General features: G+C 36.8%; 1 protein-coding gene across 16 annotated transcripts in view; it reads left to right on the top strand.

Moving 5' to 3' along the window:
* PPFIA2 (PTPRF interacting protein alpha 2) overlaps positions 1-27167 on the top strand; it is a gene marked incomplete at both ends in the record, with an annotated part of 446629 nt that overhangs the window by 307954 nt on the left and 111508 nt on the right. For 12 of the 16 annotated variants that reach the window (XM_079715018.1, XM_079715015.1, XM_079715013.1 and 9 more), the window contains one exon: positions 19323-19544. In XM_079715018.1, coding sequence (XP_079571144.1) covers positions 19323-19544 — 222 coding nt within the window. Of the gene's footprint in view, positions 1-19322; positions 19545-22205; positions 22218-27167 lie in introns of all 16 variants that reach the window. The other 4 variants (XM_079715016.1, XM_079715009.1, XM_079715010.1 and 1 more) reach the window with 1 other exon arrangement.

Here is a 27167-nt window from a genome sequence, read left to right as displayed (position 1 = left end):
CAATTATTTTTTCCAGCTGCAAATGTTTGCTAAGTAATGTGGGTAAGTAGTATGTTAGACAGTGGTTGAGATTCAGAAGACATTCCCTGTAAAATTTGCAAGAGTGAAAATAATATGCAGTGAAAATAATCTGCCCAAATTAATATTGCAAAACATGATGAATAAAGTGGTGTCAAAAATGATACTAGAGTTTAAAGGAGAGATGCATTAATTGTGACAGGAAGCGTCAGAGAGACAGTGTGGAACAGTGACTTGTTTGAAGTCAGTAGACCTGGATTCAAATCCCATCTTTGCCAATAACTACCTGGGTGTCCTTACTCTGTAACCTCCCTGAGTATCAGTTACAGGTAAATAGTCATGCCTAACTTGTAGCTTCGTTGTAAAGAATAGAAACACTGACTATGAATGACAAAATTCTTGACACATTGATTACAAGCAATAAACAGTATGGTTATAATATTTATGAATACTGTGTTCTCATGGTCAATCATTTTTCAATAAATATTTAGCGGTGACCTTACTGAAATGCTGGGAAATTTGTCCTGTTCTGGGTGGTTGGGACGCTAATGAATAGGGCAGCTGAGGGCACAGACAATAAGTACATACATGTAAAAGGGAGTGGGTGTGATCAAGGGGCAGGTGCGAGGTGGTTGGGGAGGATAGGTAGACATGGCACTGAAGGGCTTCTCAGGAGGTGGAGTTTGAACCGGAACCCAAAAGAGTACAGAGGGTTAATGGAAAAGCTTAGAGTTTTCAAAACAAAGGAAACACTAAGTGCAAATGCACCAACAGTGGGAAAGAGCTTCTTGGGCATAATCTTGGGAAGAAAGGCTGACAGGGTAATGTAGTCTAGCTGTCAGGAGAGGGAGAAGCAGGAGACAGGGCACACAGGGGCAGTGAGCAGGGGCCAGATCATTTAAGTCCTTGTCGGCTGTGGTAAGGAGTCCAATTTTATTTTCAGAGCAATGGGAAAACATAGAAGTGTTTTAAACATGGAAGCATCTTGATTAGATACTTTTTAAAACATCATTTGCACTACAATTTTATGTCCATTTATCATTTTTTCACATATAAGACTTCTGAAGCAGTTAGAGACTTTCTTTCCTTTTCTTAATTTTACAGACAATGAAATTGATGCCTACTTAGATAAACTAAATGACTTATTTGTCCAGAGGAGGACGAGAACCTCAGTGTTCTCACCTCCTTTGTACTCGCATGTTCCTTCATGCCAGGACGCTTTCTCTAGGTGTTATTATTGATTTTTGAAAATTCATTCTAATCCAACCTTATTTTTTTCTGATCTTTTAGTCTTTCATAATTATACATATTTATTTGTCTAGAGTTGATTATTTTATTCTACTTGAGTATGATTTTTTTTAATCCCTTACTTTTTTCCCCAAAAATCTCTATTATGTTTTTTTACTCTGAACAGATGCTCCAAGGCAGTGGCATTTAAACTTTTTAACTACTATGAGTATGGCTTTTAAACCTGGACAAGAGGGGTCCACAATTTAGCAGGTCTATCCCTGGCCCTCTGTGCCTCTCCCTAAGCATGAAGAGTCCATGGGACCAGGGGAAACTGCACAGGTGTGAGCCACACCAGCACCCCTTTTTGACCACATGCCAAGCTCCTGGCAGCCCAGACTTTCCGACCAAACAGACCTTAGCCTTCAGGGCCTTTATGAGCTTGTTCCTAGGAGCGACATCTGTCTCTGCCCGCCCTCCAGTGCACCCATCCCTGGACCTAAGAAGAGACCAAGGGATGCCTGTTTTTTGGGTCCCACGGAGTTTGAAAGTGCTGACTGAGGTATCCACATATATACAGGTAAAACAGACCAGTATTCTGGAAGGAGCTGAGGCTGAGAAGAGAAGGAGAGCAGGCTACAGTCCAGGGCCATATCTGGGTAACTAAGTTCTGGTGTGGAACTTCAAGTGGTCTGAGAGTTATTCATTCTGGCCTAAAAACCAGTGTGAAGGTATTATTTCAAGGAAGATAGTAGGACATATATATTTATTTGACAGTTTGTTAGCTTGATTTATAATTGTTACATATTTGGAGTTACGGCATGTAGGCCTCTCTTTGCTCTTTTGCCTTGGGCTCCACAAACACTAAGGACCCACCCGTCTGCTACCCACTGTAAGAAATATGATTTAGTTGCAACCTTTTACTACGCACACAGGCACATATGTGTGCATGTGTATGTATACATCTGTGTGCATGTGGGTGTAAAACTGAAACTGAAGTTTCACAAAACAATAGTTACACTTTACTGTATGCAATACATTTTGAGATTTTTTGTTCATTAGCGACTGAGGAATTGCCGTAGTTCTTCCCAGAGCTAAGGGTGGCTGATCTTTCCAGTGATCACACAACAACACATCCTTGGCACGTCATGGGAGGTCCTTTCCAAACTGGCTGGCCTCTTCTCACCTCTCAAGCTTCTCTGCTTGTCACCCCACTCTGAACTTAGGTCCTCTGAATGAACCGAGCTGATGCTTCCCTTTTCAAAAGCTTTTCTCTTGTTATTCTCTCCTCTTAGAATTTGACATTAATTTGTGACTGTTCTTTAAATTAATAAAATGCAACATAATAATTGGGTAATATGTAAATATGCAGGCTGAATAAATATAAAATCAGAAATATATTTTTGTTTGCATTTTTTTCAGTTCTTTAATTCATGCCAGATAGGCAGAAGAACTTGGCCAAAAACGTGTAAAACAAAATGAAGAATAGGTGGCAAGAATAATTCTGAGATCAGAAAATCTAGTAATTGTCTAATGGTTGCATTCTGTACATGAAGGACACTGAGCTGAAGTTTTATAAAAGCTGAAATATGGGATGTGCCTTTACCAAAATTAAGGCTTTGTGGATTTTTAGTGATACAAGGCTGGTTTAGACTGAACCACCGAGGACAAAAATGGGCACTTAGAAAAAGTTAATATAACTATGTGAGCAATATGCACCTCAGTAATGACAAAAGACCTTTATTTCCTCATGCTATTGTGCCATATTATGAAATACCATAATACACAGATTCTACATAGCCTCATACAAACCTGTTAGCTGTATGTTTAAATGTTTGGCTTATGAATATATCACATATCTATTTAAAAATACTATAAGATACCATTTATCACAAATGCTATTCTTTCAAAGATCTCTGCTATGTTCCAGTTGAAAACCCTCATCCATAGGGATGTGTCCAGATATTAACTGTATTTTGCCCATTTTTATATGCCTTCTTCACTCCATGTAAACTACTGCCAGTAATTGTTCATCCTAAAAATTCAGTTCTGGGGCTTCCCTGGTGGCGCAGTGGTTGAGAGTCCGCCTGCTGATGCAGGGGACACGGGTTCGTGCCCCGGTCCGGGAGGATCCCACATGCCACGGAGCGGCTGGGCCCGTGAGCCATGGCCGTGGAGCCTGCGCGTCCGGAGCCTGCGCTTCCAGAGCCTGTGCTCCGCAATGGGAGAGGCCACAACAATGAGAGGCCCGCGTACCACAAAAAAAAAAAAAAAAAAAAAAAAAATTCAGTTCTTTGTTAATTGTGGCTTATTTTATGCATTATTGATTAAGCCCCAATTTCTTCTCTGTATCAAAGATAATTATCATATGAATTTTTTTTGCATCTGAATAGCCCTAACAGAACATTTTCTTCTGTGTGTTGATCCCCTATATAGTGATCCAATTTCTCATAATGATATGATAATAAAGTGTATACTTCCCTTTTAATTCATCAATTGAATTTTCAAGCAATGAAACCAAACAGAGCTATGGGGTTTATGAATTTGCCATTTTGGGATTGGCACACCTCCTAGCAAAAAGAAGGTCCAAGTATAGCCCTCAATATATGAGGCAGGAGTGGCCTAGAGGACTACGATTGGCTAGAAAAGGGCCCAGAAGAGGCAAGGTTAGGCTGTTTCATGGTTCATCCATATGCACAGGAAGTTAGACTGTATCAATTTTATAGGAGTTGAGTATCAATTTTATAGGATAGGAAGATTATGACCAAAAGTCATCTTTTATATACAATGGCAAAAATAAGAAGTAAAAATCTTCTAATGTTGTATGGGAATTTACTAAGTTCAAAACAAATCTCTCTCTAAATGCAGTGACTGGATTTTTATGCTTTCACTATTCTTTTAATAGATGGGAAGTGAAAGTGGAATTGACTCCTCTTTTTTTTTTTTTTTTTGGCTGCGTTGGGTCTTTTGTTGCTGCGCGCGGGCTTTCTCTAGTTGCAGCAAGCGGGGCGCACGGGCTTCTCATTGTGGTGACTTCTCTTGTGGAGCACGGGCTCTAGGCACCTGGGCTTCAGTAGTTGTGGCAGGTGGGCTCAGTAGTTGTGGCTCGCGGGCTCTAGAGCGCAGGCTCGGTAGTTGTAGTGCACAGACTTAGTTGCTCCATGGCATGTGGGATCTTCCCGAAGCAGAGCTCAAACCCGTGTCCCCTGCATTGACAGGCAGATTCTTAACCACTGTGCCACCAGGGAAGCCCTGACTCCTCTATCTTTAATAACAAATTTAGTATCATTTATATTATTAGCCCAGATTCGAGAGAAGCAGAAAAAACCATTTTTTGCTGAAGTAGGATAGTTTCAGACTTTAAAAGGCTGAGTGATTCACAAGAGTTTGACAGAAAGTTTGTTCATTTATCTCTGTCCTATTGGCATAATTTGAGTGTCTCGTCTGTGACAGGGACTCTGCTTTCTTATATGGATATAGAGAAGAACAAATACTTTTCCTTCCCTCTTCATTGCTTTGTCTGATCTTTAAGCCAATCCACGAGAATTTTTGAGTCTGTCATTCAGATGTTCTGCAATTGGCCTAACTTTATTATTCACTTTGGTAGAGTTTATCCATCTTAACATTTCTCACGAAGCATGAGTTCCCCAGAAATTTAATGGATGTTTTACAGAACCCACTCCCCCCAAAAAAGAGATTTCTCAGGACAAGAATATTAATATATATTATGCTATACAATTTTGAACTGTTATCTTTACTGTAGTATTTATTAAAATTTATTAAAATTGCCCAAGAGGAAACATAGTACACAGTGTTTCCTAAACTTGTATGACCAGAAATTCCCTTTATTTGCAGGAGAATTGCACGTGCCAAAATGAGTATTCTGAAAAATATTCCTTAATGCTGGCTCTGGCCTTTTAAAGACAGGCAGACTGTTCTTCAAAGCTGTCTGTAAACCTCATTAACAAAAGGGCTACATGCCAATGAGAACAAGATAAATAACTTGTACAAAGCCCTTTACATTTGCCAGAAGTAATTTTACATAGTTGTTGTATTGGATTCCTGTAACAACCCTGTCATATTTGTAGAGCAAAGATTACTGGCTCAAAGTCACATAGCTTGTGAGCAGAATGAGCCGAGATAAATAGTGTAACAAGTATACAAATATTAAAAGTGAACATGGGTGAAAAAGGTAGCATATAAACTACCTGATTTCATGGATTTCAAAATATAAGAGTATTTACTTTAAGCAAAGTCTTAAATCTGTCCAGGTGTCTAAAAGCATGAAAGAACTTATTAGACTGAGCACGAGTCTTTAAAAAATCAAAAAAAAAAAAAACCTTAGACAAAGAAAACTTTGTTACACCCGTGAGTTACACCGTGTGATGTCTCCACAATCATCTAGTCAAGTGTACTTCTCCAGCAATTCTTACTGTGCTCTCCTTTGCCATCAGTTTTTTTCTTCATCCATCCCATTCCTATAACATACAAAGTTCTTCCAACTTAAAAGAAATTCTCTTTTGGTCCTACTTATACCATCAGCTATTGCTCTATTTTCTACTCCCCTGTGCAGCAAAGCTCTTCGAAAGGGTCATCTACTCACTGTCCCCAGTTGCTTTCTTTGTAAACCTATTCCAGGAAGGTCTTTGCTCCACCACTACACAGAAACCTCTCCTGTTACCATCATCACTAATTTTATATTGCTAAATACAGTGGCGAATTCTCAGCCCTTCTTGAGTTGATGTCATAGTTGTTCACCTTTTTTTTTTATTAGATTCACCTTTATTTTTCATTTGCAGTATAGGAAACTTCACTCTCTGTTTTTCTCTTCTCTCACCAGTGGCTCAGTCTCTTTTCTTGGATCATATTCTTCTTCCTGACTTCTTTTTTTTAAGCATCTAGATATGTACTTTATGTCCAGTGAGATTATTTTATCCTGAGAGTTACATTAAATTTGCTTTAAACTCCTATCCCCATCCAATGGAAACTCCTATATACTTTCCAAGATTTTTTCAAATTCCAGAAAGTTTACATTCTCATGGTCAGACCTTGCTCTAATATTTTTTTTTGTTTGTTTATTAAAATATAGTTGATTTACAATATTGTATTAGTTCTAGGTGTACAACATAGTAGTTCAGTATTTTTATAGATTATACTCCATTTAGAGTTACTATAAAATATTGGCTATATTGCCTGTTTTCTTCTTGAATTCTGAATGTTGAGGTGACCTGGGGCTCGTTTCTCCATCTTTTCTCTCGGTGATTTCAGTCAGTCTCATAGCCTTAAATGCTGTCCATATGCTAATGACTTACAAATCTTTACCTCTATAGACCCTACAACCAAGTATATGTATCCAACTGCCTATTGAACATCTATCATCTCCACATGTGTATCTAAAAGGCACTGAACCTTAAAATGTCAAAAACCTTACCTTTTGATATTCCCCTCCAAAACTCCCTGCATCTTCTCCATCTCAAATGATGGAAATCTCACCTTTCCAGTTGTTCAATCTAAAGAATTGGGAGTTATCCTCAAGTCCTCCCTGTGTCTCACACCCCACATCAAACTGTAAAGAAATTCTATTTGCTCTACTTTCAAAATATATCCAGAATCTGCCACTTCTCACCACTTCCACTAAGCACTCTGCTCTAAACCACTATCATCTCTCACCTAGATTATTGTAATCACCTCCTTCCAAGTCTCTCTGCTTCTCTTGTGGGCCCTTATTGTCTATTTTTAACATGACATGAATCAGAGTGATGCTTTAAAACATAAATTTGATAACGTGTCAATCATATGCTCAAAACTCTGCAAATGTTTCCCATTTACACAAGGCTCTGCATGATTTGACTTTCCTCATTTTATGACTTCATCTCCACCATCACCCCAGCCACACTGGCCTCCTGTTGACTTCTGACTTGCTCTTCCTTCCGTCTAGAATGCCCTTCTTCCAGATATCTGCGTGTGTATCCTCACTTCCATCAAGGCTTTGTTCAAATGTCATCAATATAAGACCCAATGCAGCCAAAAGTTAATAAATAAAAATAAATACATTTATTAAAAGAAAAAAAGAAATCACCTGGTTTAGAAACCTTCCAAGCAGAGCAATATTTAGTCAATTCTATTATAGAGGTTTGTTTCTTCTCATCTTTCAGAAATAAAAGATAAAGTCAAGTCGTTCGTTTGAAATATTACATTAAAAAATAATTAGTTGATTCTAGGGTCTACTATTCTTGGGTCTATTATCACATCTTTTATTACATTTATTTCACCAACAATTTTATTATTTTAAAACTTTGAAGCTTTTCCTCTTTATGCCAGTTTTTTAGGTTTGATGAATAAATTAGACACAGTTATTAGTAAAGTACCTGGATAATATGGATCTGTGGTTCTTAACCTCAACTAAACATTGCAATTACTTAGGGAGATTTAAAAACAATTATATGTTTGGACTCCACCCTTGGATATGGTCTAGAGTGGTTTCCATTCTATATTTTTATTCAGTTCTTCCAAGGATTCTAATGGTTGAGAATAACTGATGTGGAATACAAATATTAGTTCTGCTTTGTTATAGGCTCTAGGTTTACAGGGATTGTAAATAAATGATTTACATATAATGAAACAGATTTAAGGAGTCATTATGGAATTAGAAGTAACAGCTGTGAATTCTGTGCTGGAGAATTTCAAATCAAAGACAAAATGTTGTTATTTGTTGGACAAGATTTGAAACCTGAAGTCAGGTCTGATTTTTGAGAGCTAAAAGCAATATGGAGATTAACAAAAGCAGTGTAGGCAGATGCCCAAAAGCCATAGCCTTGAAGCATTAGGAATCCCCAGTGCTGAATTGCTATCTGGTCCTTATGAATTTGGTTAATTGGTTGCTTTATTTGGTTTATTCTTTTTTCCCACATTATGCTGCATTTAAGCAGGAGTCTTCATATTCTGAGCACCCAACCTAGTGTCTGGCATATGGTAGAAGCTAAACAGAGTTTTGGTGATTGAATGAATGAATAAGTGAAACAATAAGTAGATTTAATGAATGGATAAATGAAATGATAAATGAACAAGAGTGAATGAACAAAAAAAGAAAAAGAGAAAATTGACAAAAGAAGTAAGAAAGGAGAGGGGTAGGTAGAGAGAAAGTACAGACTCCTAGGAATATGAAACTGGAATGCTTTCATTCAAATCTTAATCTTATGACTTTTTAGTAGTGTGACCTTAAGCAAAATACATTCTGTGCTTCAGTTTCCTTTTCTGTATCCAATAGGTTGTTACAGGGATTAAAGAGTGTATGCACATAATGCATGTGGAACAGTACCTGACACTTAGTCAGAACTTAATAATGTTAGCGAAATAGAGTAATTGATACAAATGAAAGCTTAGAGCCAGAAAAATTTTTAGCTATAAGTTCTTGGGTAAGTACTCAATAAATGTTAGCTATTATTATAATTTGTCATTATTCTAATGAAAGATACAGTCTTATATGGGGATTTGGAGGCAAATCCAAATTTGAGTATTTGAAGTAAAATGAGGAGTACAACGATCTCTTGGAATAAAAGGAAATATTTGCTAAGGTATCAGATTGACTGAAGTCTTCCAAGTCCCTTCTTTGGTCAAGGCCTTGTCTCAGATTTATTCATATAGTCCACATACAGACTTCATTATCAGCCTATGAAATCCCTGACTGGTTGCATCTTTCGTTCTGTTATGTATATTTCTTTCATCCTAATACATTGATGACTCTCATGGAATTTACAATGAACTATCAGCTCTCTAATTTTTGTTACTTATTATTTTTATGCCTATGAATACTTCCTTTTTATGGATTTTGGCTTTTTTTCTTTATTCTTTGTTCTACATTTCTTTAGTACTACATTTCTCTTTTCCTCACAGAATGAAATATATTATATTACTTTCCTGTTTTAAGGATTTCTTCATATCCGCTAAAGAATTATTGGTGCTGGATATTTATGTTAATGATTGAAAATCTTAGTGTAACTTCTTTGACCAATCAATAATTCATCTCTAACCATAAAATTTTATAGAACTATTTTCAAAAATGAAATGGAACTGCTTATTGTTTACCCCTTAAATACTGATGAATTTTAAGTATATCTGTGCCTCTAATATCTGAATTAATAGTAAGATAAATTCCTAATTTCCAGTCTTTAGCATCTTTTTCTATTTTCTCTAGAAAGATTAATAAACCATGAGAAGTAAAATGCATAAAAGAAAAAAGAACTTTTTGAAATTCATTAGGAGAGAATCCAAGACTTATGTTTTAGTCATGAAAAACTTGGGCAGGGAGGTGTCAAAAATGTACAAGTCAAGTTCAGAAATATGTTCATAATAAAGTTTAAGTTATCAGCTGCCATAGTGACTACAGTTAACAATACTGTATTGTGTATTTGAAAGTTGCTAAGAGAGTAGATCTCAAATGTTCTCACTACAAAATAAAAATGGTAACCATGTGAGGTGATGGCTGTGTTAACTAACCTTATTGTGGTCATCATTTCACAGTGTATATATACATCAAATCATCACTTTATACACCTTAAACTTGCACAATGTTATATGTCAGCTATATCTCAGTAAGTCTGGGGAAAAATTGTCTACTGCCAAGTGTAATAGCTCCTGAGGAAAATGAGAAATGTCAACCAAATATTCATTCCGCATGGGCAGCACCATTGAACTCTAAAAATTTATAACTAACGTAGCTCCTAAATCCTCTGGAATAGCTTGTCAAGAAATATCTATCCAAGGGAGAAGTCAATTATTGTTATGTTAATATAGCAATTTAAATGCCCTCTATTCAAGAGGCACTCTCATCACTTAAAAGCACTGTGAAAAATTATTTATTATTATGTTTAACAAACTGCTATTCTTTGGCAGGAGAGCAATGTATGGCCACAAATATATGCCCAAAATAAGTAATAACCATTAAAGGAGCATAAAATGGAGAATTAAAATGGTCACATTAGTAATTTAACTGTACCACTGTTTTTTAAGCATGTTAGAGTATTCTTTAATATATGCTAAAGCTAGAAGTAGAGTGAAAAAAATATTAATGGTTAGGTCATTTTGCCGGAAATTATCAAATTCAAAGAGAGACCTATTTCCATTTTTTACCTGGTATAATATGGAAGAATATGTCTAAATTCCTGGCTTCATCTCATGAGAAGTCACTGTGACTGTGACATGATGAGGCCTCTGGGGCTTCATTTATTCCACTTGGTCTTACACATAGGCTGTCTATTTTGACCATATTATGTACTTTAAGGTGAATTTATAACAATGGTTTCCTAATTTTACTTCAAATTTTTCCACTCTTATAGATAATTCATCTATATAGTGCTTTTAAAACAGAATAAAAAAAGACTAAATTCCCTGTCATAAACTTTATACAATGAAAGCTAAGTATATTGTCTCTATATTTCTTTTCTTTTTGAATCCTTACTGTTTTTCCTAAAACTTATCATATTCATTAATGGAAATATTCATTCATTCATCCAACAAATATATTTTTGTGGAAAATGCTGTTTTGGTCACTAGAGACATAGAAGTAATCAAAACATTTATTTAGTCAACAAAAGTCTATTGCATCATGTGCCAGGCATCTTTCGAGACACTTGTGATACACCAAAGAGTAAACATATAAAGGCTCTTTACCTCCTGAAGCTTATAATCCAGCAAGTTGGAGGAGGTTAGCAGAAACTAAACAATAAATATAAATAAGTAAATCATTTGTCATGTTAGAAGATGATAAATGCTATTGAAGAAAAAAATTAGAGAAACACAAAAGGATCAAGATTCCTAGGGAGACGTAGGGATGAAGACAGTTTGCACTTTTAAATAAGGTGGTCAAGATTGGCGTCCTTGAAATTGTTGAGGTTTTTAGTCATGTCGGTTACTAGGGGAAGAGCATTCCAAGCAGAAGGAAGAACTAAGCAAAGACTGTAACTTGGGACACTGATTGACTTATTAGAGGAACAATGAGTTTTCCAGTGTGGCTGAAGCAAGAGAGGAAATGGTAGAATAGTAGGACAGAATTCAGAGAGGTAAAGGCATGGGGGAAGGGGAGGGGAGTAGGGAAGGGGAGGGGGGATGGGGCAGTGGTTATTGCTCACTGTAAGTTTTCACTCTTGTGCTGAGTAGAATGAAAAACCATTGTAGTGTTTTGAGCAGAGGAATAACTTTATCTATCAAGTAACAAGATCACCATGGATCACTCTGGTTGTTTTAAGAATGAACATAAAAGGACAAAGTTAGAAGCAAAGAGACCAGTTAGGAGGTTATTACAGTGATTCTGGTGAGAGTACATGATGCAGACAAGGGCTGGTGTTGAGCAGGAAAAACCAGCTACCAATCTTAGGTGAGGGTTTGCATGGAGGATGGCAAAGATCATAACAGTACCAACCACCAGAAGTCAGAGCCCACATACCTCAGCCTATTGCATCTTCTGGGGTTTCAGAGTCAGCAAAGAGGACTGAGGACAAGGAGCTCCTTGACATTACAGGAGGTAGCATACATGGGTAAGGTTCACATGTACTACAAAGATAAAGCAAACATGTTTTCCCAATAGATTGCCCCTGCTCTGCTCATAGAATCTTCCTCTGGTTCCCATCTCACCCAGAATAAAAGTCAAAGCTCTATGGTGATCTCAAGAACCCACATCATCTGCCCATCTGTATCCACTCCCATCCTCTTTCTGTAGTTCATTCCGTTCTAGCCACACTGGGTCCCCTTGAAAATTCTAAACCCACTTGTGTCTCCCAACCTTTGATCTTTCCAACTGGAACAACACTACTCACAGAAAGGAGAAGAGAGGCAGCAAGATCAGCATCTGTAGCCTGCACAAAACTCCCATGGCTAGGGAATTGGTCCTTCCTGGTAGCAGAGGCAGGACAACGGACTGCACACACACCTCTCATGCTGCAGGGGAAGACCCGTTCTCTTCCCATGAGGGGCAGATACACTGGTGGGGCTGGCCAGGTGACATATAGCACATGCAATACAAGGAAGTTCACTGCATACCTAGAACAGGAAAAAGGTTTCTCCTAATAAGGAAGAAGAATCTGGGGCCAAGTTATAGCTTGACACCTAGCTTCCATGTAGGGGAATATTCCAGACGCAGGACATTGACTGGGCAATCCTGGAGAGGGTTGGCAGTTTGCATGAAGACTGCTTCCCCAACAGGTGACAGCAGTAGACAGCATGAAAATGAGTCATATTTATTCTATTGCAAAGATAAGGCAAACATGTTTTTCTAATAGACTCAATAGGAGATGGGAGAAAAAGAGAGGACTTGGTGGTGACTCCAAAGTTTTTCAGCCTGTGGAAGCATATGGAAGGATGGAGTTTTTACCAACTGAGCTGGTGAAGGTTGAAGGTGAAACAGATTTGGGGAAGAGGCACAGGAATTTGGTTTTGAACTTTCGAGTTTGGTTGGACTGCCTATTTGATATTCAAGCAGGAAAATGGAGTAGCATTTGAATATACAAGAATATACAGGTTAAGCCTGGGATAGAGAGAATATTTAGGAATATATATTTTAGTGAGTGAGACAGACAACAAACAAAATACATATTACATAGCAGGAATAAAAGACCTCTCTGATAAAGTGATATGTGAAGAGATCTTTAAAGATACATTCTTAGTCACCTTTGATGATCCTCCCCTCTGACTCCACAGGTGATCTCATCCAGTGTTATAATTTTTCATAGAAAACATCCATGCACTGACTACTCCTGACTGCAGGCTCATGCAACAGCCTAAGAGACTTAACTTTGACATCTCACAAGTTACCTCAAACTTTGTTTCCAAAACCCAGTTCTTTATTTTACCCCATCCTAATCCCAAATCTGTTTCTTCTGAAGATTCCCCCTTTTCTATAAATAGCAACACCATTCTTCTAATTGAAGACCAAAATTCTTAAAGTCATGCTTGAGTCTATGCTTTTGGTCACATATCACATATTAATCCATTGAAAGAATATGACCAATTCTCACAACCTTCACTGCTAACACCCTGGTCCAAGACAGCATTATCATCCACCTGGATTACTTAAAAGCCTCTATAATTCATCTCTTTAATTTTATCCTTTACACCTACAGTCTGGCTTTTACAAGAAAACAGAGGGATGCGTTGAAAATGTGAGATCATGCCACTCCTCTGCTCAGCACCTTCATAGGGTCCCCATCTCACCCAGAGTAAAAGCCAAAGTCCTGCAATGATCTCAAGAACCCGCATTATCTCAAGAACTCATATCATCCTTCCACCTACACCCCACCCCCATCTTCTTGCTGTAGCCTATTCAACTCTAACTACAACGGGTGGCTTTAAAAATCCTATACCCACTTGTGTCTCCCAGTTTTTGATTTTTCTGTTTCCTTTGTCAAGTAAACACATAATTTATGCTTTCATTCTGGGTTTGGCTCCCCCTAGTATATGCTTGACCCAAATACTGCATGTGACATCTTATACTGAACAATTTTTCATTGTCTCTCTGAAATTCAAATTTACCTGGGTAGGTGAAAAATTCGGGAGATGGATGATGGTGAGAGTTGCACAACAATGTGAATATACTTAGTGCCACTGAACTGTACAGTTAAATATGATTAAAATAGTATGTTTTATATTATGTGACTTTTACCACAATAAACAAAATTTTTAATTAAAAGAAAATAATAAAGTGCATTCCAAAGGGAAAAAATTTTTAACTGGGTACCCTGTATTTCATCTGGCAACTCTAACTGTGGGGAAGTGGGAAGGAAAAATGGATGTTGAGCAGGCAAGCAAAAATTGTCCACTACAGGCAGCTAAGAAAGGCTTTACACAGACCACCAGGATCATGAGATGAACAGGTTGCCAGCAAATGTTTACAGGTAACTTCCCTGCTCAGAAACCTTTGATGACTCTCTGTCATTCTGTTTAGTACCCAAAGTTCATGCTATTTCATATGAGAAGCTAAGGACATCTTCATGTATGCTGGCCCTCCCTTTCAGGTCTCATATCCTCCCATTTCCCCACAGCACATCTTTTGCTCTGCACACAGGGCTACTCATAATCCCCCTGCAGAGAATGCCTCCCTGCCTTTGCTCATGTTGTTCCCCCTTCCTGGAATCACTACCCCCTCCCTTATTTTACTTGAAATATAATTGCTTACCTTTAAAAACCCAACTCAAAGAGTGTCACAAAAGATATCTTCTTTCTGCTTCCATAACACAAATATATAAGCAAAACATAACTCTGTGATAATATTTCATTTCAGTACTTAATAACTGCTTGTTTGTGTGTCACTTCTCTGCTTTATGAAAATTTCCTTAATGTCGGGAATGTATCATCATATTTTTTAAAAATCCTAAAACCTAATTTCTTCCATTTGGCACATAGTAGGTGTTCAATAAATAATTATTGATTGAATCAAAATATATATTTAAAACATTTTATCATCTGAGCCTTTTTTGCCTTTGAAAACTAGTAATTTAAGTGTATACTTCTACACTTTAAAAGAAAAAAAATTGAAGTCTTTATAAACTTATGTTAAGAAATAACTTCTTGGTATAACACCAAAAGCACATAAAGGAAAAAAATGATAAATTGGACTTCATTAAAATTAAAAACACTTTCAAACAGCGCCATCAGGAAAGTAAAAAAGATAATCGAAATACTGGAAAGAACTATTTGTAAGTCATATATCTGACAAAGGACTTGTATCCAAAATATATATAAGCAATTCTTATAACTCAATAATAAAAGACAAATAACCCAATTAGTAAATGGGCAAATACTTTGAATGGACATTTCCCCAAAGTAAATACACCAAACGTCAATAGGCATAAGAAAAGATGCTCAACATTATTAGTCATTAGGAATTACAAATCAAAACCACAAGGAGATTCCACTTCATACCCACAAGAATGGCTGTAATAAAAAGACAAGTTTTGGTGAGGATGTGGGGAATTGGAACTCTCATGATTGCTAGTGGGAATGTAAAATGGGGCAACCGCTTTGGGAAATATTTCTTCAAAATGTTAAACATAGAATTATCATATGATCCAGCAATTCTTCTCCTAGGAGAAGAATTCTTCTAGGAATCTCCTAGGAGTTCCACAAGAACTGAAAACGTATGTCCACACAAAGGCTCGTACACAAACGTTCACAGGAGCATTATTCACAGTAGTCAAAAGGTGAAAACTGTTGAAATGTCTATTAACTGATGAATATATAAATTACATATAGAATATTCACATGGTAAAACACTATTCAGCAATAAAAGATATGAAATACTGATAATATGCCACAACATGAATGACTCTCAGAAACATTATATTCAGTGAATAAAGCCAATCACAAAAGACTATTCTGTGATTCCATTTATGTGAAAGGTACATAATATGCAAATCTATATTGAAAGAAAGTAGATTAGTGGCTGCCTGGGGCTGGGTGTGGGGGTCTGCTCTTAGGGGACTGCTAATGGGTATGAGGTTTCTGTTAGGGGTAATGAGAATATTCTCAAATTAGGTTACATCGATAGTTGCACAACTCTTTAAGTATTATAAACACCGTTGACATTTACACTTGAAATGGTTGAACTTTATGGTATGTAAATTAGATCTCGATAAAGCTATTTAAAATAAGCATTGGGTTTTCCTTTAATTCACTCATTTGCCCTTTATGTTAAAGTGCCACAATTTATTTTAAAGGTAGACCAAGATAATAATGATTTGGAACAAAGTTATATATTCTTTTTCTAAGGTATACACCACAGGTTTAAGATGACCTTTCCACTCCGAAATTATGAAAACACATATTAAGCTCAGCACAAAATATATTTAAGGTGAATTGAGCAGATGAAATATTACACATTTTTAAACATATAATGTCAATTAGCACTTCAGAGAAAAATTGACTGTTCAAAAATTTTCCATGGGTAGTACTAAATTCCAGAGTAGCATAAAGACTATGCAGTACACATCTGTTACTTAAAGGAATTGAAGAGGTTAACATTTTGAAAGTGTTTTATTTTTGTTGTCTGATTACTGTTTATATTTACTTAAACTTCTCTTACCTTGAGCCCATTAAAAAAATTGCAACTTTTAGACAAGATTTTAATGGACTTCAGGTGCACAGATTTGGAATAATCATTTTTCTAATTAGAAAATTAACATCATTCAGTTGCACTGAACAAATATTTGTAGAATTTATACACGTGTGTGTGTGTACTGTTATATGTATATTCATATAGCTATACATACACACACTACATTCTTGTTACTTGTCAATACCATCCAGCATGTGTTATTTTATCATTTTGATTTTTATGTTCTGATTAAAAGTAATATGGTAAAGGGTAGATGAAATGACCTGGGAATTCAATGTTCTGCATTTTAATTCAAATCAACTTCGTGTAATTGCCTAAGTCTCAGTTTCTCCAAAGTTCTTAAGGACTCAAATCTTAAATGTAATTTTTCAATGACATTTTTCACTGCAAAAATGTATTTTCTAATGATTTTTGTAGTTTCTAAAAATTGCCATTTTTTAATTGACTAGAGGAAATTCTCAATGTGAGGAGGCAGAAATTCTATTAAAGCTTAAGGTTGCCTCATTACTTGTAAGTGGTGTACAGAGTTCGAAGATATTTTATTATTACAGAATATTATTACAGAAATCCTGTAATATCATACCTCAGTTATCCCAAATTTGGACATAATTGATTGGCAATTCACTCTAGCCTTTCTCCCTAAATCAGTTCTCAATTGCTGTCTAATGAATATAAATAGGCTTTTCCCAGTTCAATGTACAGATAATGGTATCTTATATAAATGTCACTATCAATGTTTTTGGGTTTTGTGTTCATAAAAACTGTCTAAAATGTTGGTTTTTTATTAGCTTCACAATAATACTGCTCTGCATTGTATGTGGTATTGCACGCCCCAACGGAGGGGTTTAACTTTGGAAAGGCAGTTCCCTTCCACTAAGAGCAATTGCTAGGCATGTTCTCAGCTCTGATCCCTCCGCAAGCAAGCAATCCCAGCAGCTAGGGGAATCAAGACTCTGAAGGAGCAACTGGTCAACTGATCTTTGATGCTTTCCAACATCTCTTACACCTTTCACTAGATAATAAGAAGTTTGGGACCTGCAATACAAAAGTTCAGTAATATTTTCGAAGTACTAATTCTGCAGATCCAACTGGTATCTTAAGATGCTATCTTAAGACTGACTCTGTCTTTCTCTGCCCTTTTTTTTTTTTGCGGTATGCGGGCCTCTCACTGCCGTGGCCTCTCCCATTGCGGAGCACAGGCTCCGGACGCGCAGGCTCAGCGGCCATGGCTCACGGGCCCAGCCGCTCCGCGGCATGTGGGATCCTCCCAGACCGGGGCACGAACCCGCATCCCCCGCATCGGCAGGCAGACTCCCAACCACTGCGCCACCAGGGAAGCCCTCTCTGCCCTTTTAATTTTGATTTGTCCAACTGTTTCTCCACGTGTTAGGTAACTGGACTTACCAATACCTCTTGCCATTTGTTTGCTTTCCCATTCTCTCTATTTTATCTTTCTCACTGCTTTTGTGATGCTTTCTATACTCCTCCTTTTATCCTACAGTCAGTTTTGTCTAATATGACATTTGCATTCCAAAATATCATGAGTTATGCAAAATTGCAAAATAAAAAACACAGGGCTTATGGGGGAAAGGGGTTTGCAGTACAACACTAAAACCTTTATCAATGACTTTTAAAAGAAATAGAACACTATTTCTAAATACTATTTCTAGTATTTCTAATACTAAAAATAGTAGCACAGTTTTACACATGTTAAATGGTTAAGGATTGCATAACTGCTGTGTTCAATTTAACTCTTTACTTTGAAAAAGATCTGAAATATGCTGATTACAGTGGGTGTCAGAAGGGCTATAGCTGTGAGCTATTGTGAAGTGGTGGGAGGAGGAGTATCTAGAATCAGACAGGTGTAACACAGATATGGATGGGCTGACTCAAAGCGCTTGATGAAGTGTGAGGTTGGTGTTAGATGTTTGAGGAAAGTGCATGTGTGCATTTTATATATTCCTACACTGATTGATTCAGCTAGGTCTGGTTTTCTGTGTTCAGCCTGTGATTATCAGGAATGAGATTGTACATAAGAAAACACAGAAGTTACATTATGTTCAAATTGTTTCTTAATGTATCTATCATGCTAGAATGAATTCATATTTTCCAAACAAGCATTCTAGCAGAATTGATAGTACTTTTTTTGCTTTTTCTCTGTACTTTCCTATTTCTAGTTTATTGTGATCTTTTTCTCTTAGCACTTATTTCTCCCCAGTTCCTGCACTGTCTTCACCACAAAATGTCTCCAGTGCAGCTAGGCTGTAGGTCATCCTTCTGAAGACATGAGTTACCCTGGTTTCCAGGCAGCCCCTTCAAAAAGAGGAAAAATCAGTCTCAAAGTATTTAAACTCTTCAGCCTCTTTCCTGTGGATTGTGTGCACTCATGACTTTTATGTTGATAGCAATATAGAAAGCAAGACTTTTCTATGCTATACCTTTGTTCCAGCTAGGTCAGATTCACAGCAGGAATAACTTTCTTTAAAAGAAAAGTGTAAGTTTTCTTTTACTGAGAGTCATTGAAAATAAGACTTGCAAATTCACAAAGGATCTTGAATAAAAATAGAAAATAGTACATAGTTTCTGTGCCCTTATTTATTATTTAATAATAATATGCTGTTACATAAATATTTATTTATAATAAATTTTATACATAATTGATTAAAAATAGCTGCCACTTATTGAATGTTTATGCTATATCCATGTTTTGTGCTAAACTGTGTATAATATAGCATATATAATAGCTTCCAGCTCAAATGCATCTATTAACCTATTTGAAAATTACTGATCTACCTTTATATTTTAATGTCAATTAAGAGTTTTCTCAGAAACTTAGTTTTCCTCCAAAGCTAGTTCTGTTAGAGTTCTTATTTCTCAGTATGAAATCTTTATCAGTCTCATATCTTTAAGTTCATGAATTTTAAATTAAAGATGAAGAAAATTCTAAGTGCAGTTTCTTTCTCTTTTCCTGCAGCGTTTGTCCAATGGTTCTATAGATTCAACTGATGAAACAAGTCAAATAGTTGAACTACAAGAATTGCTTGAAAAACAAAACTACGAAATGGCCCAAATGAAAGAACGTTTAGCAGCCCTTTCTTCCCGAGTGGGAGAGGTGGAACAGGAAGCAGAGACAGCAAGAAAGGATCTCATTAAAACAGAAGAAATGAACACTAAGTATCAAAGGGACATTAGGGAGGTAAGTCATTCACAACACTTTCAGTCTTTGCTTCCTGAATGCTGTCTCTGAGATGCTTTTTCCATAATTTCCCCTAATGGCATATACTCTTTACCTTTTCTCAGAAGACCGTAAATCAGTATGCATTACATTAGTTATGAAACTTGTTCACTAAGGCAAAAATAGTTTACTTCATCACCCCTTTAAATATGTATGGAAAGAAAATGTTGGTATCAAATCTCAGAAGTAATAAAAACTACAGGTTTTTAAATGAATTTTTAAATGTTTTAAGCTGTTAATTTTAAATAACCCTAGATTCGGGTACGAATAATGAATTGCTATACTCTTAGCAGATGGGAATACTCAAAGACATTACTTTAAAAATATCCCTCTTATTTTGGTTTTCTATCTGTGAATGTGAAAGTACATGTGTGAAAGTGGGAACCTTTCTTTCTCTATATGTTCAGTTCTTACTAAACTTAACATCACTTCATCTATTTGAAAAAGTGGGTACTTTAAAGTTACGACAAAAATTACAAGGAGATGTCTTATTTGTGATATTGCCGAATCATCTTACCAGCTAAGGTGAAAAGTTCAGAATCTTTTCACTGTTATCACTCTATTTAATTAAAAAGAAAATTATCTATATTTATGAAAATTTTATTTTGTGACTTTTTGCCTTTTCCATTTTTACATGTTCTTTTAAATCATATTTTTATTTTTTTAATCTTTTGTACATCATTAATTAGCTGTTGTTGGAGTTGACTCTATGTATCCAATTAATTTCTTCAAATTCTCCTTTGAGCCCATTTTATCATACTTCTGCCTCCACGGTCCCATCAAAACTGTTCTTATCCAGTTTGACCTCCGTGTTGCTGAATCCAGGAGACACTTCTCAGTCCTTTGAAGCACTTGATCTAATTACCACTTCCTGGTGTATTTCTTCACTTGGCTAATAGCACACTACACTGTTCCTGATTTTCCTTCATTTTTACTTGCTACCCGCATCTCAGGCTCCTTTACTGGCTCTACTTCTCATCCCCAACCATGGAATGCCTTCCCTCCTCAGTTTACCTTAACTCCACTGGTAAATTCAAGCCGTTTCATGGCTCCAAAAACTACCTGTGGTCTTATGATTCCCAATTTATATCTCCACCTTGTCCATCTCTCCTGATTTCCAGATGCCTGTATCTAGATCTCTAACAGGTATCTCAAAATTAACATTCTCAAGACTGTTTTCCTGATATTCCCCCCAAGGAGCCAGACTTACTTGCAGTCTTACATATCTCAGCTGACGGCAACTCCATTATTGGTGCTTAGACCAAAAACCTTGGAACTGTCCTTGGTACCTCTCTTTCACTCACACACTGCATTTGCTTCATCCATAAGTCTTATTACTTCCAACTTCAAAATATATCCGTCCTGTGACCTCTTCACACACTCTTCATGGCTCTGTCTTATTTCGCACAACCACCATCTCTCATTGGATTATTCTAATAGTCTATACTCAACACAGCAGCCTGAGTGACCTGTTGCAGTGTAAGTCAGCTCAAATCACTTTCTCCTTAAAACTCTTCAATGGCTACCTCTTCTACTTACAGTAAAATCAAAGTCCTTGCAGTGGTCAACAACCCTGTACAATCTCTACTCCCACCCTCTGACCTCCGGGAATTCATCTACTACTCTTTCACTTTAATCCACTCAGTTCAGTTACTGTGGCCTCTTAAGCAAGCCAGATCTATTCTGTTGCATTTTCTTTTCCTTCTGCCTTTTACTCAAATGTCTTAGTGAAGTGTTCCCTAACCATGGTATTTACACATATACACTCTCCTTCTTCTCTCATTTTTTAAAAATCTCACAGAATTACTGCCATCTGACACAGTATGTACTTTGCTGATTTACTTGTTTGTCATATGCTCCCCTTTCCACTGTATATAAAGATTCATAAGAGCTGGGGTTTTTTGTTTTGTCTAGTTTTGTTCATTGCTCTATTTTAATCATGTACACAACTACTGAGTATACAGTAGGCACTCAAAAGCTCTTGTGGAAAGGATGGATATTTATGGGTGTTAGGTGTAAACATCAAAAGGCATGGATGGGGCTTCCCTGGTGGCACAGTGGTTGAGAGTCCGCCTGCCGATGCAGGGGACACGGGTTCGTGCCCCGGTCCGGGAAGATCCCACATGCCGCGGAGCGGCTGGGCCCGTGAGCTATGGCCGCTGAGCCTGCGCGTCCGGAGGCTGGGCTCCGCAACGGGAGAAGCCACAGCAGTGAGAGGCCCGCGTAATGCAAAAAAAAAAAAAAAAAAAAAAAGGCATGGATGAAATCAGAATATGTCCCCAAACAATGCCCACTATCTCAGAGTAAGGTAGATAATCCATGAAGTGGTTCTGTCACTGCACAGATAATGATACACCTTTTTATGAGTTAACAGTTCGGGAATGCATCTCTCATCTTCACTCCTCCCACAACCCAAACTCAGAGAATTTATAAAGTAGATGAAGTTTAACCCCTCTTCTATATTACTGTTAAGGAACACTAAGATTTTTGACTAGTAAACTACCAGGGCCATTTCTTGAGCTTTTGCTCATTTTCTATTTCTTCATTCTCTTAGTCCCACAGATTTAGCTGTTTTTCTTTCACTTAACACTCACCGACTTTATTAATGCTTGTTTAATCCAGTGTCATTTGCAGGTAGAGCCCAGTATCTCCAGCTCTCCCTTTCTTATGACCTAAGTAAAAATAACCCTTTGATCCTAATAGTCTTTGGATGTAGGTGACAAAAAGCTAAGTCAGATTTAAAATGTCAATCATCTATCTGATGCCAAATTTTTTTTTTTTTATAATTAGGAATACCTTCTCATAGGTAAGGTGTTCTGCTTTCACCAGGAATTCTTTTTTTTCCAATTTATTTATTTATTTGTTTTTATTTTTGTCTGCGTTGGGTCTTCATTGCCGTGCGCGGGCTTTCTCTAGTTGCGGTGAGCAGGGGCTACTCTTCGTTGTGGTGGGCAGGCTTCTCATTGCGGTGGCTTCTCTTGTTGTGGAGCATGGGCTCTAGGCATGCAGGCTTCAGTAGTTGTGGCATGCGAGCCTCAGTAGTTGTGGCTCGTGGGCTCTAGAGCGCAGGCTCAGTAGTTGTGGCGCACAGCTTAGTTGCTCCACAACATGTGGGATCTTCCCGTACCAGGGATGGAACCTGTGTCCCCTGCATTGGCAGGTGGATTCTTAACCACTGCACCACCAGGGAAGCCCCTCACCAGGCCACCAGGGAAACCCCTCACCAGACCCTCACCAGACCCCTCTTTTACAATATAACTATTCTTATCAGCTCTATAAGTTCTGGGTAGTTATATCTTAGAAGAATTTCACGAGAGAGGAATATTTCTCATCATTCACTTTTGAGGGGGCTTGCAAACACAAATGTCTTCAAAGCCAGGCAAACAATATAAATGTGTGAAGTGCCAGGTGTAACAGTAGGAAGTGACAGGGTTAATGAGACCTGGACAAGGAGCCTATACTCTGTCTGACTTTCTAGATGCATCACATATGTGTGTGTGTGTGTGTGTGTGTGTGTGTGTGTGTGTGTATTAAGCATACTGTGAAGGCCAAATAAAATATTTCCCATAAGATTCAAGATGCAGGCCATGGGAGCCTGGTTTATATTTAATTTCTTTAATTCCTTCTGTCCTTTAGGGAAGGTACTTGTAATTGTCCCATTTTTCTCAGGTGATGTAAAGTAACTTGTCCAAGCCCTATCCACTATTCTCCCCAACACACTACCTTCCCCACCCCCCAGCATCAGGAAGAATAGAGGACTACTCCAGCTTCAAAATCTGTGCTTCTTCCACTATGAGCAGCTTCCAAAATCAACAAGATGCAATCATTTACTCAGTGATAGCAACTATCATAAAAAATGCAGCTGCAATATAACTGCTTCTTAAATAATCAATCTTTTGATCTTTCAATAAGCAAGAAAATGTGAAAATCACATACTTTAAAAAGGTATCACATAACACTGAAAACTCCAGACTTCGCTTTTATGTATTGTTGAGCTGTGGTCACAACAAAGTCTACTAGATTGCATGATTTTAAGTAGAAAAAACAAACAAGGTGATTCTCCTTGCTACCCCTAAAGCACTGCTAACCCAGTATGATTTATATATCATATAAGCAATAACTATTTGTTGAATTAATTAGAAAAAATAGAGAATAGGAAAAAACTGACCACATAATTCAAAACTGAAATGCATTTTGCTGTGCACGTGCATAGTCTAATATATCTGAAACAAATTGTGTAAGTATATTTCATTAATGGTTTCAGAATATATTTTTGCAATTATTCTTTGTCAAGAAATAAATCTATTCAGAATTTACTTTTTTTTTCTTTTTAAGCCAGGGTGATGATTACATCTGTTTAATTTCTTGTATGTTTACAAAGCTTACTTTCGTTTGAAGTTTTGTCTTAAGTGCTCCTTAAACTAACTGTAACTTCTTGGAGTAAGGGTTAAAGCTTGGCACAGTACCCAGACTAGAAAATAAAGTCAGTCTCATAACGGAGGCTTAGTTTACTTCTCCACTCTTTTTTTTTTTTTTTTAATTGGGGTATGGTTGCTTTACAATGGTGTGTTAGTTTCTGCTGTACAACGAAGTGAATCATCTATATGTATATACATATCCCCTCCCTCTTGGACCTCCCCCCCATCCCACCCCTCTAGGTAACCACAGGGCACCGAGCTGAGCTCCCTGTGCTATATGGCAGGTTCCCACTACCTGTCTGTTTTACACATGGTAGTGTATATATGTCAATCCCATTCTCCCAATTCATCCGACCCCCCTTCCCCCCTGCCCCATGTCCACACGTCTGTTCTCCATGTCTGCATCTCTATTCCTGCCCTGAAAATAGATTCATCTGTACCATTATTCTAGATTCCAAATATATGCGTTAATATACGATATCTGTTCCACTCTAATCAAGAAGCCTACTAATCAGGTATTTGGATACTAATATCTCATTAAATATATTGATATTCAAAGAGTTAGAATTTTCTGTGAAGTATTTCAGTTATATTTTGTTTTGTGAGTAAAAACAGCTTATCACTCCAACTTCTTATTAAGAGTTCTTTGAATGTTCACTATGTGATTATATGAATGAATACATATCAGTTTTGTCTTTTCTATTATCTGAAACATGGAGTTATATTTTTCACTTTACTAGCTCTAAGTTACTATAGAATTATATTTATTTGATATAATAAAATCCAGTTTTAACATAAACTTCAAGTTAAGAGAAAATTAATCCTTTACACAGTTTTTTGCCTTTTTTTAGGCAGTTTTCAGGAACTAGAAAAAGCTTTCTTTTTTAAAATTCCAAGTAACACACAGCGAAAAGATACTTCTTCAACTTGTAAATTCAAAATTTATTTTTGGCAACACAGCCTGCAGTTATAAATTGAATCTCCCATATGAATCACTGAATTAAAAATGAAATACCAAAGTCACATCCAACGACTCCTATATGTAAAATATGCCGTTGTCAGATCAGCTAATTATAGGCATAATAGTAAGAAAAAATAATACATAAATAATAATAAAAAGCTATTATTTATTTAGTGTGTATTGTACACGGTAATAAAAAAGAATAATAATAAAAAAGAAGCTAGAATTTACTGAGTGTATATTGTACATAAGACATCATGCAAAGCACTTAAAGTATATCACAATAATGTCATGTATTAACATCCCAACCAAAAACCGAAAGAAAAAAAAGAAAAAGATGAAGTTTAGAAAAGCTAAGCAGTGTTTACCCATAACAGGGTTAATAAGTATCAAAAACTAGGATTTAAAGCAAGTATGTACTACTTCGTGCTCATGTTCTAAAGAAACACGTGTATGCCTTTAACTGAATTTATGGCTATTATAATTTTGTAAGACGTTTATATATGTAGGCTAAATTTAGAATTTTTTCTTGGGCTACAAAATTGACATAACATTCCCAGAGTTCTGTATGAAAATGAAATTAATAATACAGAATTAGCAATTGTAAGCAGCACTCTGAAGGAATAGTCTAAGATTGAAAACTCTACCCTCATTGGACTAAAAAATATAGGAAACAGAAAAAGTCAAAATCTTAAGCAAAAGCTTTTTAAATAGTAGCTTTTATTTGGATGGCTAAAATCTAAGGATGCATATATAATGTTGAAAAAATTAGTTTGGATAATTTTTGCCAAATTGATGGATTAATTGTTTCATACATTTGAACATTAATATTAACATAATTAACCAAGTAGTCTTTAATTTGGTCTTGAAGTTCAGCAAGACTAAGGTAGTCAAAAAGGCAGCAAAACCTCATTCCGGGTAGAAATGTTGCAGAGTGTGTTAGTTTCCTAAGGCTGCCATCACAAATTACAATAAAAAGGATGGCTTAAAACAACAGTAATTTATTCTCTCATAGTTCTGGAGACTATGAGTCCAAAATCAAGGTATCAACAGAGCCATACAGTATTCCCTCTGAAGGCTCTGGTGAAGTATTCTTCATTGCGTCCTCTAGCTTCTGGTGGTTGCTAGAAATCCTTGGTGTTCTTGGCTGGTGGCTGTATAAAGACAATCTCTGTCTCCCTTTTCACATTGCACTTTTCTCTGTATATCTCTGTCCCCAAATCTTCCTTTCCCTGTAAGAACACCAGCTACTGGATTTAAGGCCCATCCTATCCTGTATGATCGCATCTGAACTTGATTACATCTGTAAAACCTTATTTACAAATGATATCACGTTCCCAAGTCCTAAGTGAACATGAATTTTTCACTATTCATCTCAGTACATAGAGATATTGTACATAAAGAAAGTGTCAGGACATTAAGCTATGTGTTTGCAAGGCTTCGTAGCTCAGATTTTACATTGAAGATGGAGGGGAACATACAAAGGTATTGTCAAGAAGCAAGTTGGTCAGCAGGTTGGGAAAAAGTAAGCAGGAAAAAAGACTAATGGCAAGATGACAGATTAAGCTATTAAGTGGGAGTTAGGGTAGAGGAGTTTTCAAGGATGATCCTAAATTTCTGTGCAGCACGGTGTCATTCCCTAGTCAAGCAATACAAGTTAGGGGGAGACATGGAGACTAAGGACAACATGATGAGTTTCTTTATAGAATATGACTTTTTAATTAATTTTAATTTTTTATATACACATAATTTTCAAAGTCAAATACTATCAAGAGAGTACAAATATAAACACACATGTGCACAAAACACATATGTATACACAAAGCTACCACCTACCTCCCATCTCACTTCCCTGAAATTCTTTTTTTTCTTTCCCCACTGTGTCCAAATTCTTTTTTTTTTTAACATCTTTATTGGAGTATAATTGCTTTACAATGGTGTCTTAGTTTCTGCTTTATAACAAAGTGAATCAGTTATACATATACATACATTCCCATATCTCTTCCCTCTTGCGTCTCCTTCCCTCCCACCCTCCCTATCCCACCCCTCTAGGTGGTCACAACCGAACTGATCTCACTGTGCTATGCGGCTGCTTCCCACTAACTATTTTACGTTTGGTAGTGTATATATGTCCATGCCACTCTCTCACTTTGTCACAACTTACCATTCTCCCTCCCCATATCCTCAAGTCCATTCTCTAGTAGG

This window comes from Hyperoodon ampullatus (assembly GCF_949752795.1).
Source record: "Hyperoodon ampullatus genome assembly, chromosome: 11".
NCBI lineage: Eukaryota > Metazoa > Chordata > Mammalia > Artiodactyla > Ziphiidae > Hyperoodon > Hyperoodon ampullatus.
This window is presented reverse-complemented; position numbering and strand designations above follow the sequence as displayed.